General features: G+C 44.3%; 1 protein-coding gene across 5 annotated transcripts in view; it reads right to left on the reverse strand.

The window, feature by feature from the left end:
• The window catches only part of POC1B (POC1 centriolar protein B), a 92,669-nt gene that overhangs the window by 55,133 nt on the left and 25,033 nt on the right, over positions 1-12,503 (reverse strand). For all 5 annotated transcript variants that reach the window (XM_078076402.1, XM_078076400.1, XM_078076399.1 and 2 more), the window contains exon 4: positions 9,106-9,285. In XM_078076402.1, coding sequence (XP_077932528.1) covers positions 9,106-9,285 — 180 coding nt within the window. The remainder of the gene's footprint in view (positions 1-9,105; positions 9,286-12,503) is intronic.

Raw genomic sequence — 12,503 nt, forward strand, 5'->3', positions numbered from 1 at the left:
TATTATAGCCAATGAAAGCTTATGTTTAAAATCTTTGCAATTTGTTGCGCAGCATGAATACATCTAATGACACTGAACTGCGTACTTTAAAATGGTAAGCTCTATAATATATATATCTTAGCACTATAAAGAAAAATCTCTTCAATTAGTGGTCAAAGATCACCTGTAACACTACCAACAACTGAAAATTAAAGGTAGGGTTTTCCCCCTAAAAATTAATGCTGGAAAAGCAATAATGTTGGAAAAGTTGTCTCAATAGGCTGTACTTATTTTTGATAGAGGATACCATAAAAAAAGCATACATTATCCTAGAGTAAACATTTTTTTTTAAGATTTTATTTATTTACTTGACAGACAGAGACACAGTGAGAGAGGGAACACAAGCAGGGGGAGTGGGAGAGGGAGAAGCAGGCTTCCCGCCGAGCAGGGAGTCCAATGTGGGACTCGATCCCAGGACCCCGGGATCATGACCTGAGCCAAAGGCAGATGCTTAATGACTGAGCCACCCAGGCACCCCGAGTACACATTATTTTTAAGAATACTGGGCTACAATAATTTTACCTACAAGAAAAATTCTTTGCCACTGGAAAGAGAAAATATTTCTCAACTATATATGTTTCAAATGATAAATGTTTTCTTCATTACTCATTAAAGAAAAATTGAATGTTAAAAAAATGGGAAATACAGTAAGTAAAAAAAAGTCCATAGTCCCATCTCTCAAAATCACACTTAACATTGTGTGTATGATAGCTACTTTATCTTTTGTACTATAATGAGTTCTGAATTTTGCTCTCCCTCCCTCACATAAACATTTTCATGTCATTACTTGTATATAGTCCCCTTTTAATGGCTACACAATAGTCTAAATTTATTTAACTAGCTTTCTTTATTTGGAAAAATTGGTTCTTTCCAATTTCTCGCCATTATAAATTATACTGAAAGCAGTACCTTTGAATACAAAGCTTTTTCTTTTGCATACAAAAGAGTATTTACTTAGAATATATTTCCAATTGCAAAGTCACTGCAACAAACACACCTGATATATTCTGCAAATGATTTCTCAAAAGACTATACTAATTTATATTTTAGAAGCATGAATATATTTCCCAATATAGAGCATATCTTAAAAATATTTCTGTGAATTAAAATGTATGATCATAAGTAACAGTTACTCCAAAGAACATAGCTAGCTATTCTTCACTGCTTACATGAATAGGCACCATCTCTATGCCACACAGAGTAAGTCTAGGCTCCAAGAACAAATGTATGGTAAGTACCCAGCACAGACAGACACAGAATTTTAATTCCTTAAGTCTATGCCATACATTTAAAATTCAAATACTACAGGGAAAAACAATTGCTCTGCTGACCCTCTATATTCATTTAAATATACTGTCTATATATTAGGAGGAAGAGCAGTATCATTTGGACAATTTTTAATGTTTAGTTGTTTAATTCATCTACCAATTTGTAAATGTATGGTATGCAATAAAGATCCCACTTTACATTCTCCCACACAGAAATCCAATTATATTAACTACATATTAAACAGTCCATCCACTTCCCCACTGATTGGAAACACCATCTATCATAAAACATGTATGCATCTACTTCTAGACTTTCTATAAGTTATTTTCCTAATAGTAACCATTATCACCATATATATAAAATGACACAAATTAATTCAAAAGTAGACAGTGATTATATTAAGGATATAGACTGTAATCTCTAGAGGTTGCTTCTAAACAAAATCCAAGACAAAGAGCAAAGCTAAAAAGCCCAAACAGGAGATAAAATGGAATACTAAGAAATAATCAATCTGAAAGGAGGAAAAAGAAATAAACAGGGGCGCCTGGGTGGCTCAGTAGGTTAAGTGTCTGCCTTCAATCAGGTCATGATCCTGGGGTCCTGGGATGGAGTCCCCCACTGGGCTCCCTGCTTAGCGGGGAGTCTGCTTCTCCCTCTCCCCCCCCCCCCCCCGGCTCATGCTCTCTCTCTGTCTCAAATAAATAAAAATCTAAAAAAAAGGAAAAAAAAAGAAATAAACAAATGGGACAAATAGAAAACACAGAGTAAGATGGGACACTTAAACCTAATCATAGGAAGAGTTACATAAATATAAATGGATTACGCTCTCCAATTAAAAGGCAGAGATTTTCAGACCCAAGTACTTGGAAATAAAGTTACCCTCTAATAGTTAAATATGTAAAGTACATTCAGTGGATGATAGCAGTTACCTGTAGTAGCAACCCCAAACACTGGGTGCAAATGCATGAAGTGACTGTGAGCACAACCTAATGGAGACTCCAGGATAATCCACAGGAGAAAAAACTGGAACATGAGGGCAGTTGATAGCTGACATTTGATATTTTATGTTCATTCACTTGTTTAATTTTCACAAAGACTCTATGAGGAAGGTACCCCTTGATACCCATTTTATAGGGGAACAGACCAAGGCCCAGAGAGATTGAATCATGTTCACAGGATCACATGCCAGTGAGCCCATGCTCTTAACCACCCTGCACGGGCTCTCTGCAGAATCTACCTAATTAACCTGTGCAATTGTACCCCCCGCACCTGAAAGACACCATGTCACCTGAGAGGAGGTGCTGAGCAACAGCAGGAGGCAAGAGTAGTCAGTATGTCTCCTGCCTGGCCCGGGTGAGGGAGGACCTGACCACTGATCATGCAGTTTCCTGGGCAGGTGTGTGCCTGTGGCAGAGATGGCCCATCACACGATACGAACCTGAGAAAACTATTCATCAAGATACTTTTTTCAACAAACGTTCTTGCTTTAGTTCCAGGACCCATCAAGCCCTTATTCTGACTTTGTCAGCAAAGGAGGAAGGCCCTGACCGAAGCAGGCAAATATTCTAGTCCCTTTGAAAGTTAGCATTGTCATTGTAAATAAGTAAATTGGCATCTGCCTTGTGTTTCAGACTCTCCTAAGTTTATTAAAGCATGACTCAGTGCCTCAGAGTGTTCTCACCTCTGAGTAAAAAGTGAAAATAGGACTTCTGATCCTTCAGACCTTTGGAAGAAAGTTCTGGACTGGGCTGACCCTGGCAAGGCTAAGTTCTCACAGGAAGCTGCACAAACACTGAACAGGCTGGGCTCGAGGGGTCAGTTGGGCCCTCTCAGTGCTCCTGTTGTCTAACTACAATAGCACGAGCCAAGAAAAAAGATGATAATAAATGCATAAGAAAGAATCTCTAAGCATGCCGTAGAGCATATACATGGAAAGTTGCCTAAAAGATGAGATCCTTATTCATTAGATTTAACCAAATTATTTATCAAAGAACATTCCTCCAGAGAGTCCTCTGCAGAGTTTCACATGAATCACTCATGCCAAACAGTTAGAAAACAACTGATTAAAAAAAAGAAAGAAAGAAAGAAATCTACCTCGGAACCACAAGGTACCAGCAAGATAAAGGCATTCCATTAAGACCAGGTAAGCTCAGTACAAAATTATCAATCTGAACAGGGATTGGCCAAAATGGAAAAAAAAAAATAGTGAAGCCCCATAAACATTCTCCATCACAACCTGCATGTACAGTCCTTCTATATTTGATATTAAAAATCCACAGAAATGACTCTTCCTTGAAGAAGCCCATGAAAACTCCCACCTAAGCTACCTGCCCACCCCTCACTGATTCATTCAACCCACATTTTTGCACAACTCCTCTGAGCCTTCCCCACCCCATACTAACACTGCAGTGCTTCTCACACTGTATATGACTCCATCTCCAACACTCGCCCCTGGTACCTGACTCACTGGCTCCCTCCCTTCAGTCAAAGTTGCCTGAGCAGAAATGCCTTTCCTGAGCCATATGTAAAAGAGCACCTTCCAACCCCAGCACTCTCTATCTTGTTACCCTACAGTATTTTTCTGCAGAGCACATATCACTAACATATTTTTTTTATTGTCTACTTCCCTTGGTAGCAGGAACTCTACAAGACTGGGAATTTTGTTTTGCTTTCTATGGTATCTACAGAATTTAGAATAGTGCCTGTCAAGAGAATACAATATGAATAAAATACTTGTGGGCGCCTGGGTGGCTCAGTTGGTTAAGCGACTGCCTTCGGCTCAGGTCATGATCCTGGAGTCCCTGGATCGAGTCCCGCATCGGGCTCCCTGCTCGGCAGGGAGTCTGCTTCTCCCTCTGACCCTCCCCCCTCTCATGTGCTTGCTCTCTCTCATTCTCTCTCTCTCAAATAAATAAATAAATAAAATCTTTAAAAAAATAAAAAATAAAAAAAAATAAAATAAAATACTTGTAATTCAAAGTCTGACAGGGAAGAGAGGCCGAAGCAGACAGACCTCGTAAACAGGACCATGCAGTGGCATAGAGGACTTACGATAAGCTGGGCCTGGGAGAGTCAGAAACATTTCCTGGAGGGAGAGATGTAGAGCAGGACTGTGAGGGAGGGTGCATTCACGGGGCCTTCCAGGCAGGGCCTGCAGCATGTGGAAAAGGCACAGGACATAACAGAACATCGCACACAGGACTCTATAGCTGCAAGAAGGGGACGGTGACAGGGACAAGAGACAAGGCTGTAATAGGAAGGCAGAGCAGACACGCCGGGTGGTTTTTAACCTGAGGAGCAGGAGGACCAGATCTGCATTTCACAAGGTCTCCGTGGAGGCAGGAGAGCAGTGGGGGGTGGGGGGAGGGGTGGGGAATGAAGGCAAGTCTGTAGAGAGGAACACTTAGGTGTCTTGAGTGCATATCACTGGATTCAGCAATATCTCCCATTTCTCCAAAACACTGTTCCACAATCACATCTTATAGAAAGTGCCTTTCAAAAAAAAAGTGAGAATTTTTAAGGCCCATTTCTTAAACGCACATACATGCACACAAACCCATGTTAATAAAACCGGGTATGACTGCATCCAGAAACCACACCATGTAATTAGAGAGCAATTCTTCCTTTCTCCGGCTCACAGCTCTGCTGCCCGAGTCAGCACCACTGTCAGGTCAGCTCTTTGCCCATGGTGTCCCTCAGCAGCCACAGGTTTAGATAAGCCTAAGGGGCTCTTGGCTCGCTCCCTCAGAACGGTATGTGACTCTTGATCTCAGGGTCATGAGGTCAAGCCCCACGTGGGGTGTAGAGACTACTAAAATAAGTAAATGAACTTGAAAGAAAGGAAGAAGGAAGGAAGGAAGGAAGGATGGAAGAAAAAGGAAATAAGCCTAACACAGAAATCCCAAGGGAAAGGCCTGCCGTTCTAACGAGACTCACTAACTCCGGTAGGCAGGAGGGGCCCTGTTCCAGATGGCAAGCCTGAGCGCAATGCCCTCTGCTGGGACTGGGGATCAGGCCGTGCCGGCAGACACATAACATAAGGGGGCCGTGGGGGAGCGCGGGTTCCTCAGGGAGAGCTTGGGCACTGTCACCAGAAAACAGAACAGGTGCGAGGCAGACAGAAGAGCAGGCTTCCACCACCGACTCCTCCTCTCTAGCTGGTGGGGGAGAACATTTATAGGGGCTCGTCCCCAATTCCTAAGTTTCTCCCTAACTGATGCTGCCCAGACGGAGGAATGGCAGGCTTCTGGCATCACTCAGTTCTGAACAGTCTTTCTCATCCTCACCACAGTCCGTTGGAGAAGCCTCATTACCCTCACCTCCCACTGAGGCTGAGAGCCGTAGACTAACTTGCCCAAGGGTAATCATGTGGCACAGGGAGGCACAGGAGTCTTAGCCTAGCTCACGCCAACCCTCTAAAGCAGTCATGCTGTGGGATGTAAGACCAATTAGTAGAGAGCTCGGGAATGATCATGCTTCTTCCCCATTCCAAGCCCTCCGGTGTCTCCGTGTCACCTGGGGGATGAAATCCTAAGTCTTTTCATGACATCCATGACACTGAGCCTTCCCCCCTCCCTCCCCGCTCCACCTCGCATCCCACTTTACTTCCTGTGCCTGGCAACAGCTGAATAATTCATGTTCCCAGAGCACAAAACGGTTTCCCAGGCCATAGTGCCTACTCCCGCTGATTCCCACTGTGAACGGCTTGCCACCCCTCCCCATCTGACAAGATGCATGCTGCCTGTTCTCCTGCCTGTCCCTGGGTGCTGGGCCCGATATGTCTTCCTTGGCTTTTCCTCACGCAGGTCTAGTTCAGTGCCCCACTGCACACTCCCTTATCGCCTTGTGCATCATCTTCCCATAGGACACATTAGTTTGTAATTATGTTGTATCCATTTTTTTCCATTGAACTATAAAATATAAAAGCTCCTTGAGGCTCAGACTGTGGTTTTCATCTCTACCTACCTAACACGCAGCACGGATACGTGGTACGTAGCAGGGCTATGCTCATTAAAGGAATATTCTGAAAACTTTACATTACTGGCGACCTTTTCAACATTCCATAAGTTCTTCTGTCTTACACTAGCAATACCTTTTCCTTTGCATGTATATTATACATAGATGATTCAGTACAAGGGCAGGAAATAAAATACCTCCTAGAATTTACCACAGGAAAAATTTTGTCTTATGTGAACAACTTGATAGGATTCCTTTTTGTTGTTAGAACATGAAAATACGTCAGCCACCGTCATCCCATTAATACCTTGGCTGCAGGAAACTCAGGTTAAACCTGCCAGATTTATACTAACCGAGGTTACATGGTTCTAGATAGAATTGTCTCTTCATTCCCTCCAATTGTGTTACAGTTATTATAAACCACCTTAAATGATTTTAGGAAGGAAACAGAGACACGTAGGACACACTAGATAAATAACGGCTATCATTCAATGTTTTTGCTTCTGATGAGCTCCCTGATGAAGGTAACAGAAACCAGTGTCTTTGCCAAACTTACCCAGAGTCAGTCCTAGTGGGAGCTGAATAATGACTCCCAGTACCCGGCCTAATCTCCTGTGCCTCTGTCTGTTCTCCGGGTCTGATCTGCTGGACGACAGAGCTCTGTTCACAACATCATTTAATAAATAAATACAAATGATTTGACCAGCCTCTTGGGACCACCACACATGTCATCCCCTTAGGTGGGAAAAAACTATCAACTCAAGCTCCACAATATCTTTAAAAATGAAACAAGATGGTGATGTCCAATGATGATGAGAAGAAGGATGGCTAAGATTTATCTAGTGATTACTCTGTGGGAGGCATGATTCTAAATGTTCCACGTATATTTATTCATTTAAATACCATGACAACCTGTGCAGCAGGTTATTATTATCCTAATTTTACAGGTAAGAAAAGGAAGGCACTGAGAAGTTAGATAACTTTCCAAAAGGTCACACAGCCAGTAAGTGATGGGGCTGGAATTTTAGCCTATATATTTAGGTCCCAGGCCCATGTTCTTGACCACACAGCTCTGTGGCATATTAAATAAGACTGAGACGGCCAAAGCCAAAAGTAGCTGAGAACTTTAGAAGAAGAAAAAAAAATTTAACTAAAAGTATGACCTGCTGTCTATCTTTTTTATTTTCCTTAGACTCATTACCCTAGATTATAATCAACACCTGACCAATAATGTCCCACTGAGAGCATGATAACAGGCGCGTGGGCTGTAAGGCGAGACAGACAGAGCTGGGCTCCCCCTCCCCCTCCCCCTCCACCACATCCTGGCTGGGGTTGCCCAGCATGTTGCTTCATCCAGCATGCACAAAGTCGGCTGGCTGCAGGCTTCCCAGATCTTCCCCTAGTGCCCCTGACGATGCTAGTTCCCTTCTTCTGAAAGGGGACTAGCATCCCCCTGTCCACCACCAGAACGCATGGTTGGTATGTACTCTCAGCCCCCAGCTGGCCCGAGTAACTGGTCTCAGTCAGGGGCCTGGCTGACCTGACACAACCACAGGGTCTCGCTGCCCGGAGAAGGGATGGGCACAGGAGCCAGGCTGAGAGCTGCCCCCGGCATTTTTCTAACTGGCGGTAGGACACGCTTTTCCTGTCCAGTCAGAGCTGTGAGGACTTCTGCCCACAGCTGGCAATGACCTCAGCAGCAGGGTGTTTGAGAGAATAGAGGCGGTGTGGAGGGAGGCCCAGAGAGACACTGTGGGCACTGGAGGCCCTGGTCCTAGTGTCCCCCTTCTTCACTCCAAGGTCACCAAACATCAGCCAATTAACCACCTTGAGAGGAGAAAAAGAATTTCTTTGGGTTTCTATCACTTTCAACTAGACGAGTTCTAACTTTAACTCTGAAACTCAGTTCCCTTATCTGCAAAACTGGGAAAATAAAACAAGAACCCTATCCTCCCAGGGCAGTTGGGGAAATATTTTAAGTACTTCAGCAGTGTGTCTTAAGAACAGAAAGGGACGCCTACAGTAGCACTCGTCCCAGAAGACTGTGGGGTCATTCTCAGTTCCTCTCTCTGTCACAGCCCACGTGACAGCAAGCGGTGTTGGGTGCACCTCCAAGCTACATCTAGAATCCAACCACTCCTCGAAATCTCCACTGCCACCACCCCGGTCCAAGCCGGGATGTGAACTACTACACACAACCTCCTAACGCCCCCTGCCTCTGCTCTGAGCTTGACAGTCTATTCTCCACACAGCAATCCGAGCAATCCCACTAAAATGGTGGTCAGAGAGAGGAACACACTCCAGAGGCACCTCACCCCACTCAGCGTGCACGTCAGCTGTCCCCGACCTGGCTGCAACCTCCCTCGGCGCCTCTCCTGTTCCTTCCCCACACTCTGCTCCACACCAGCCTTCTCGCTGGTCCTCGACAGCCTCCAGGCTCACAACCCAGCGCTTCTGTACTGGTTTCCACTATCCAGGACATTCCTTTCCCAAATATATTCAAGCCTTGCCCCTCCCCCTGTTAGGTCTCAGCTCAAAGGCCACCCTCTCTGTGAGGCAGTCTCTGCTTAACACTGCAGCCCCCACCCCTTCCAATCCATTTTCCTACCTGTTCATTGTCTCCCTCCCCTTTCTAGAATGTAAGCTTCCTGACAGCGAGGGGTTCTGACGGTTTTGTTTCCTATTCTTCCCAGCACACAGCAGGTACACAATAAATATTTGCTGAATGAACGAATGAATGAGTTTGTCCTCATCCCCTTTTCTGGGGGTAGGGCGGGGGCGGTCAACATGGACTACAGCAGGAAAAAATGTGGAACTCTTACAACAAAACTTCACACTTACTTGGCACAGCGTACCCAGTGTGTATGTCGGTACAAGGAGTATAAGAAACGCTGGCGATACATGTTCCATACTTTGATGGATTTGTCTTCAGAGGCTGTAGCTAGAAACTGGCCATCAGCTGAAAAGTCTACACTTCGAACTGGAGCTGTATGAGCTTTAAATTCAGAGGATTTCCCTCTCCTGGAAATAAACAGTTAAATATTTATAACACTGGATTTCACTATAGTCAATATGTAATCAGCATACAGACTTTGAAACATATAAAACAGTTTAACACCTATAAAAAATTAACAAAAGTATGAAAAGTTTCTTCATCAACACTCTTTAAAGCTGGTTTTATTAATTAAAGTCATAACTGATACTTAACAGGAAAGATCCTAGTGGTCCCACCCAGAAATGCACTTGCTGTTTTTGTTTTAATTGGAAGCTAGAGAATATTTTGAACAAATCTTGACCATGAATTTTAAGTTCCTGTTGTTCCCCTAGAAAGAGCAATAAATAGTTTAAAGAACCTGCAACCTAGAAAAGCTAAGACAGATGAAATGAAGAGCTCCAAGGAAGTGTTTTCAAACTGGGGCCATGTGGAACTTGTGTGGACCAGCAGTCTAGGTTGGGAGGGAAGAGAGGCCCTTATTCCATTTTCCCCTCTACAGAACGTAGCTCTAGGTGAGCTGACTTTCCTGTTTCCACTTGTGTTTTCACCCACCAGCAATGAGAACTGAGACCCTCGGGGTATATCTTAGGCCAGGCCCAATCTTATACTCCTAAGCAAAACAAAGGACACATGGTAATAACATACTCCAGTTCTCAACACTTTGAAATTTCAGATGCTGCTTCTTTTTCTTGACTAGGGTGAGAAAAATAGAACAGGAAAAGAAAAGATGGAGAAAATAATGTGTGGCATTTAAGGAGAAGCACCAGAAAAAAAAAAAGTTAAAATAGTTACGGGCAGGCTAGCAGAGAGCACTGGAGTTCGAAGGTAGCATTTGGAAAGTACTACTTTGTGTCAGCATTCCAAAGTTCCCAAGACACTTCAGAAAGTGTCTTTCCATTCAGAAAGTCGTATTTATATATAACTGTTTGAAAAACATCGGGCAACAGAATGTGCAGAGTGAGAAGTGATACTCAAATGTTCCCCTTCTCTTCCCACATTCAGTAGGTCAAAAAACAGATTCAGTGATAGTGATATTGCTATCACTTCCCAAATATCCTTTCAACACCTCTTCTTTCTATCCCAGCTATGCTCACATTAAGGTAGATACACCCTCCATATCCTTCACCGAGATTATCGCAAAAGCGTCTTAACTGGTCTCCCTGCTCTAATCTTTTATCCCCCTCCAGTCACCTACATACTGTGCTTGCTACCTCCCTAAAAGTGTCATTCCAAGCATGTGAATCTCAGCATAAATGTGTCACTGGTTGCCCTCCAAGAAAAGGTACAATGCCCAAGCTCTTCAGCAAGGCATCCTGCCGTTACACTGAACTTTGGACTCAGAACAGTCCCCGAGCTTCAAACACACCTCTGTCTTTGTTAGATTAGCCTAGATTACTTCCTCCACCCCAACCCCCCTTGACCAACCCAAGCAGGCTTAATTGCTCCCTATCTGCTACATCTATTTTGCTTATTACATTATACAGTACTTAAAAAAAAAAAATAGACCTGTTTCTCTTCTATTAAGCCGTGAGTTTTTTGTTTTTTTTTTTTTTTTTAGGACAGGAATGATGATTTGTTCATCCCTATAAGACTAGCATCTAGCACAATATCAGGCATATAAAAATAGCTCAATACATTTTGTTGAATTCCACTGGGAAGAGTCACTACTTAAGGTTCTTAGATCCATCCCGGCTTATCCCTCCAGTGGTCTGTAGAAGGTAAAAGTGACTTTGTCAAAAATTTCCATCACCTGATACATGATATTATACCATGCAAAACCTAAAATTGATATTTTTTTTAAAAAATAGGAAGGAGCATTCAGGGTCTAGTCCAGTGAAGTTTCAAGGGAAAGTTCCCATGAGTGGCAGTTAGGAGTATAGCCTAGAGAAAACAAAGACAAGACTGGCATCTGCTATGAGCAGGAAGCCAGGAGACGGTCTGAATCACCGGAATCTGCCCTGCTCTTTAGGTCTATACTCCACACTCCAGCAGGCTATCCGGCTGGACTTCTTTCTAAAGGGCCCGCCTCTCGGCTATACTCTGGTGTCACCCCTGGACCCGGTCTCAACAGGAAGACGTAAGAAACCACAATAGCAGCGCCTTGGGCTTGCTGTGCTGTGGCTTAACTGCTATGTAGCTCCTCACCTCGCCTTGACATTGGCTCTCTGCCCACACATATTTACGTCCCCTTTGTGCCCACATTCTCTTGACTGCCCACTGTGATGAACTCCGGGCCGGAACTGCTTCCATGCTTGTTCCTACTATTCTGCCCTAGCCTGCCAGTCACCAGGTGTGGTGTTGGCGAGTACGGCCGCCTACTCCCTCTCATCCCTATACGCACATGCCGCTCCTCCCCACACGAGGGGGAATCTACCGATTTCTCCTCCCTCTGAATCTGGGCTGGTTGTGACTTACTTTGACCCACAGAATGAGGCAGAAGTGCCACTAGAAGTGTCAGACCTAGCCCTTCAAAGGACTAGCAGCTTTCATTTTTACTGTCCTAGAACCCAGCTGCCAGGACAAGGAAGTCCTTATCCGGGTGCAGAGAGGGCAAACGGAGGACCAGGTGCCCCGGCCAACAGCCAGCACCAGGCCGCAGGCGTGAGTGAGGTGCTGGGCCTGCCAGCTTAGTGAAGCTGAGTAACAGCCAACATCAAATGGGGCAGAAGAACCATCCAGATAACCCACAGAATTATGGGAAATGACAGTTACTGTATTAAGTTAAATTTTGAGGATGGTTATGCAGCAATAACTGATATATCAGTCTCCATCCCACTGCTATGACCCACGATTGCCCTGGCCCCATGATGCTACGATTTAGAAAGAGGAACCAGAGACATCTACTCAAGCCTAACTGTGGCACTTAGATTAGCCCATACAAATTAATGACTGTGTGCTTTTAGCGTTTCTACCCTTGTATATAGTTTAGTCCCTGAGAGTTCCTTGAATTAGTAAGGGCAGACGGAAGCTTGTTGTGCTGAAGACAGTAGAACCACTAGCCCTAAATCCTCAAAGTTAAGGATTTTAGGGAACACTTTCCCTTTTGGACCCCAAACCAGTCTCCCTCCCTCGCAGCTCCCCTGAACGTTGCCACCCGGAGTGTCGTGAGAACACGTCGCTTCTCTTCAGTAGTGTTCACCACCATCAGGGTGATGTTCGGATTTCTCAGCCTGGAGTTTCCCTTGGGTGCTGGCAGAAAACAGAAGTGCCTCCTGGCAGGAAAATGCCCTGTGAACGACCACAG

Source organism: Halichoerus grypus, chromosome 6 (assembly GCF_964656455.1).
Source record: "Halichoerus grypus chromosome 6, mHalGry1.hap1.1, whole genome shotgun sequence".
Taxonomy (NCBI): domain Eukaryota; kingdom Metazoa; phylum Chordata; class Mammalia; order Carnivora; family Phocidae; genus Halichoerus; species Halichoerus grypus.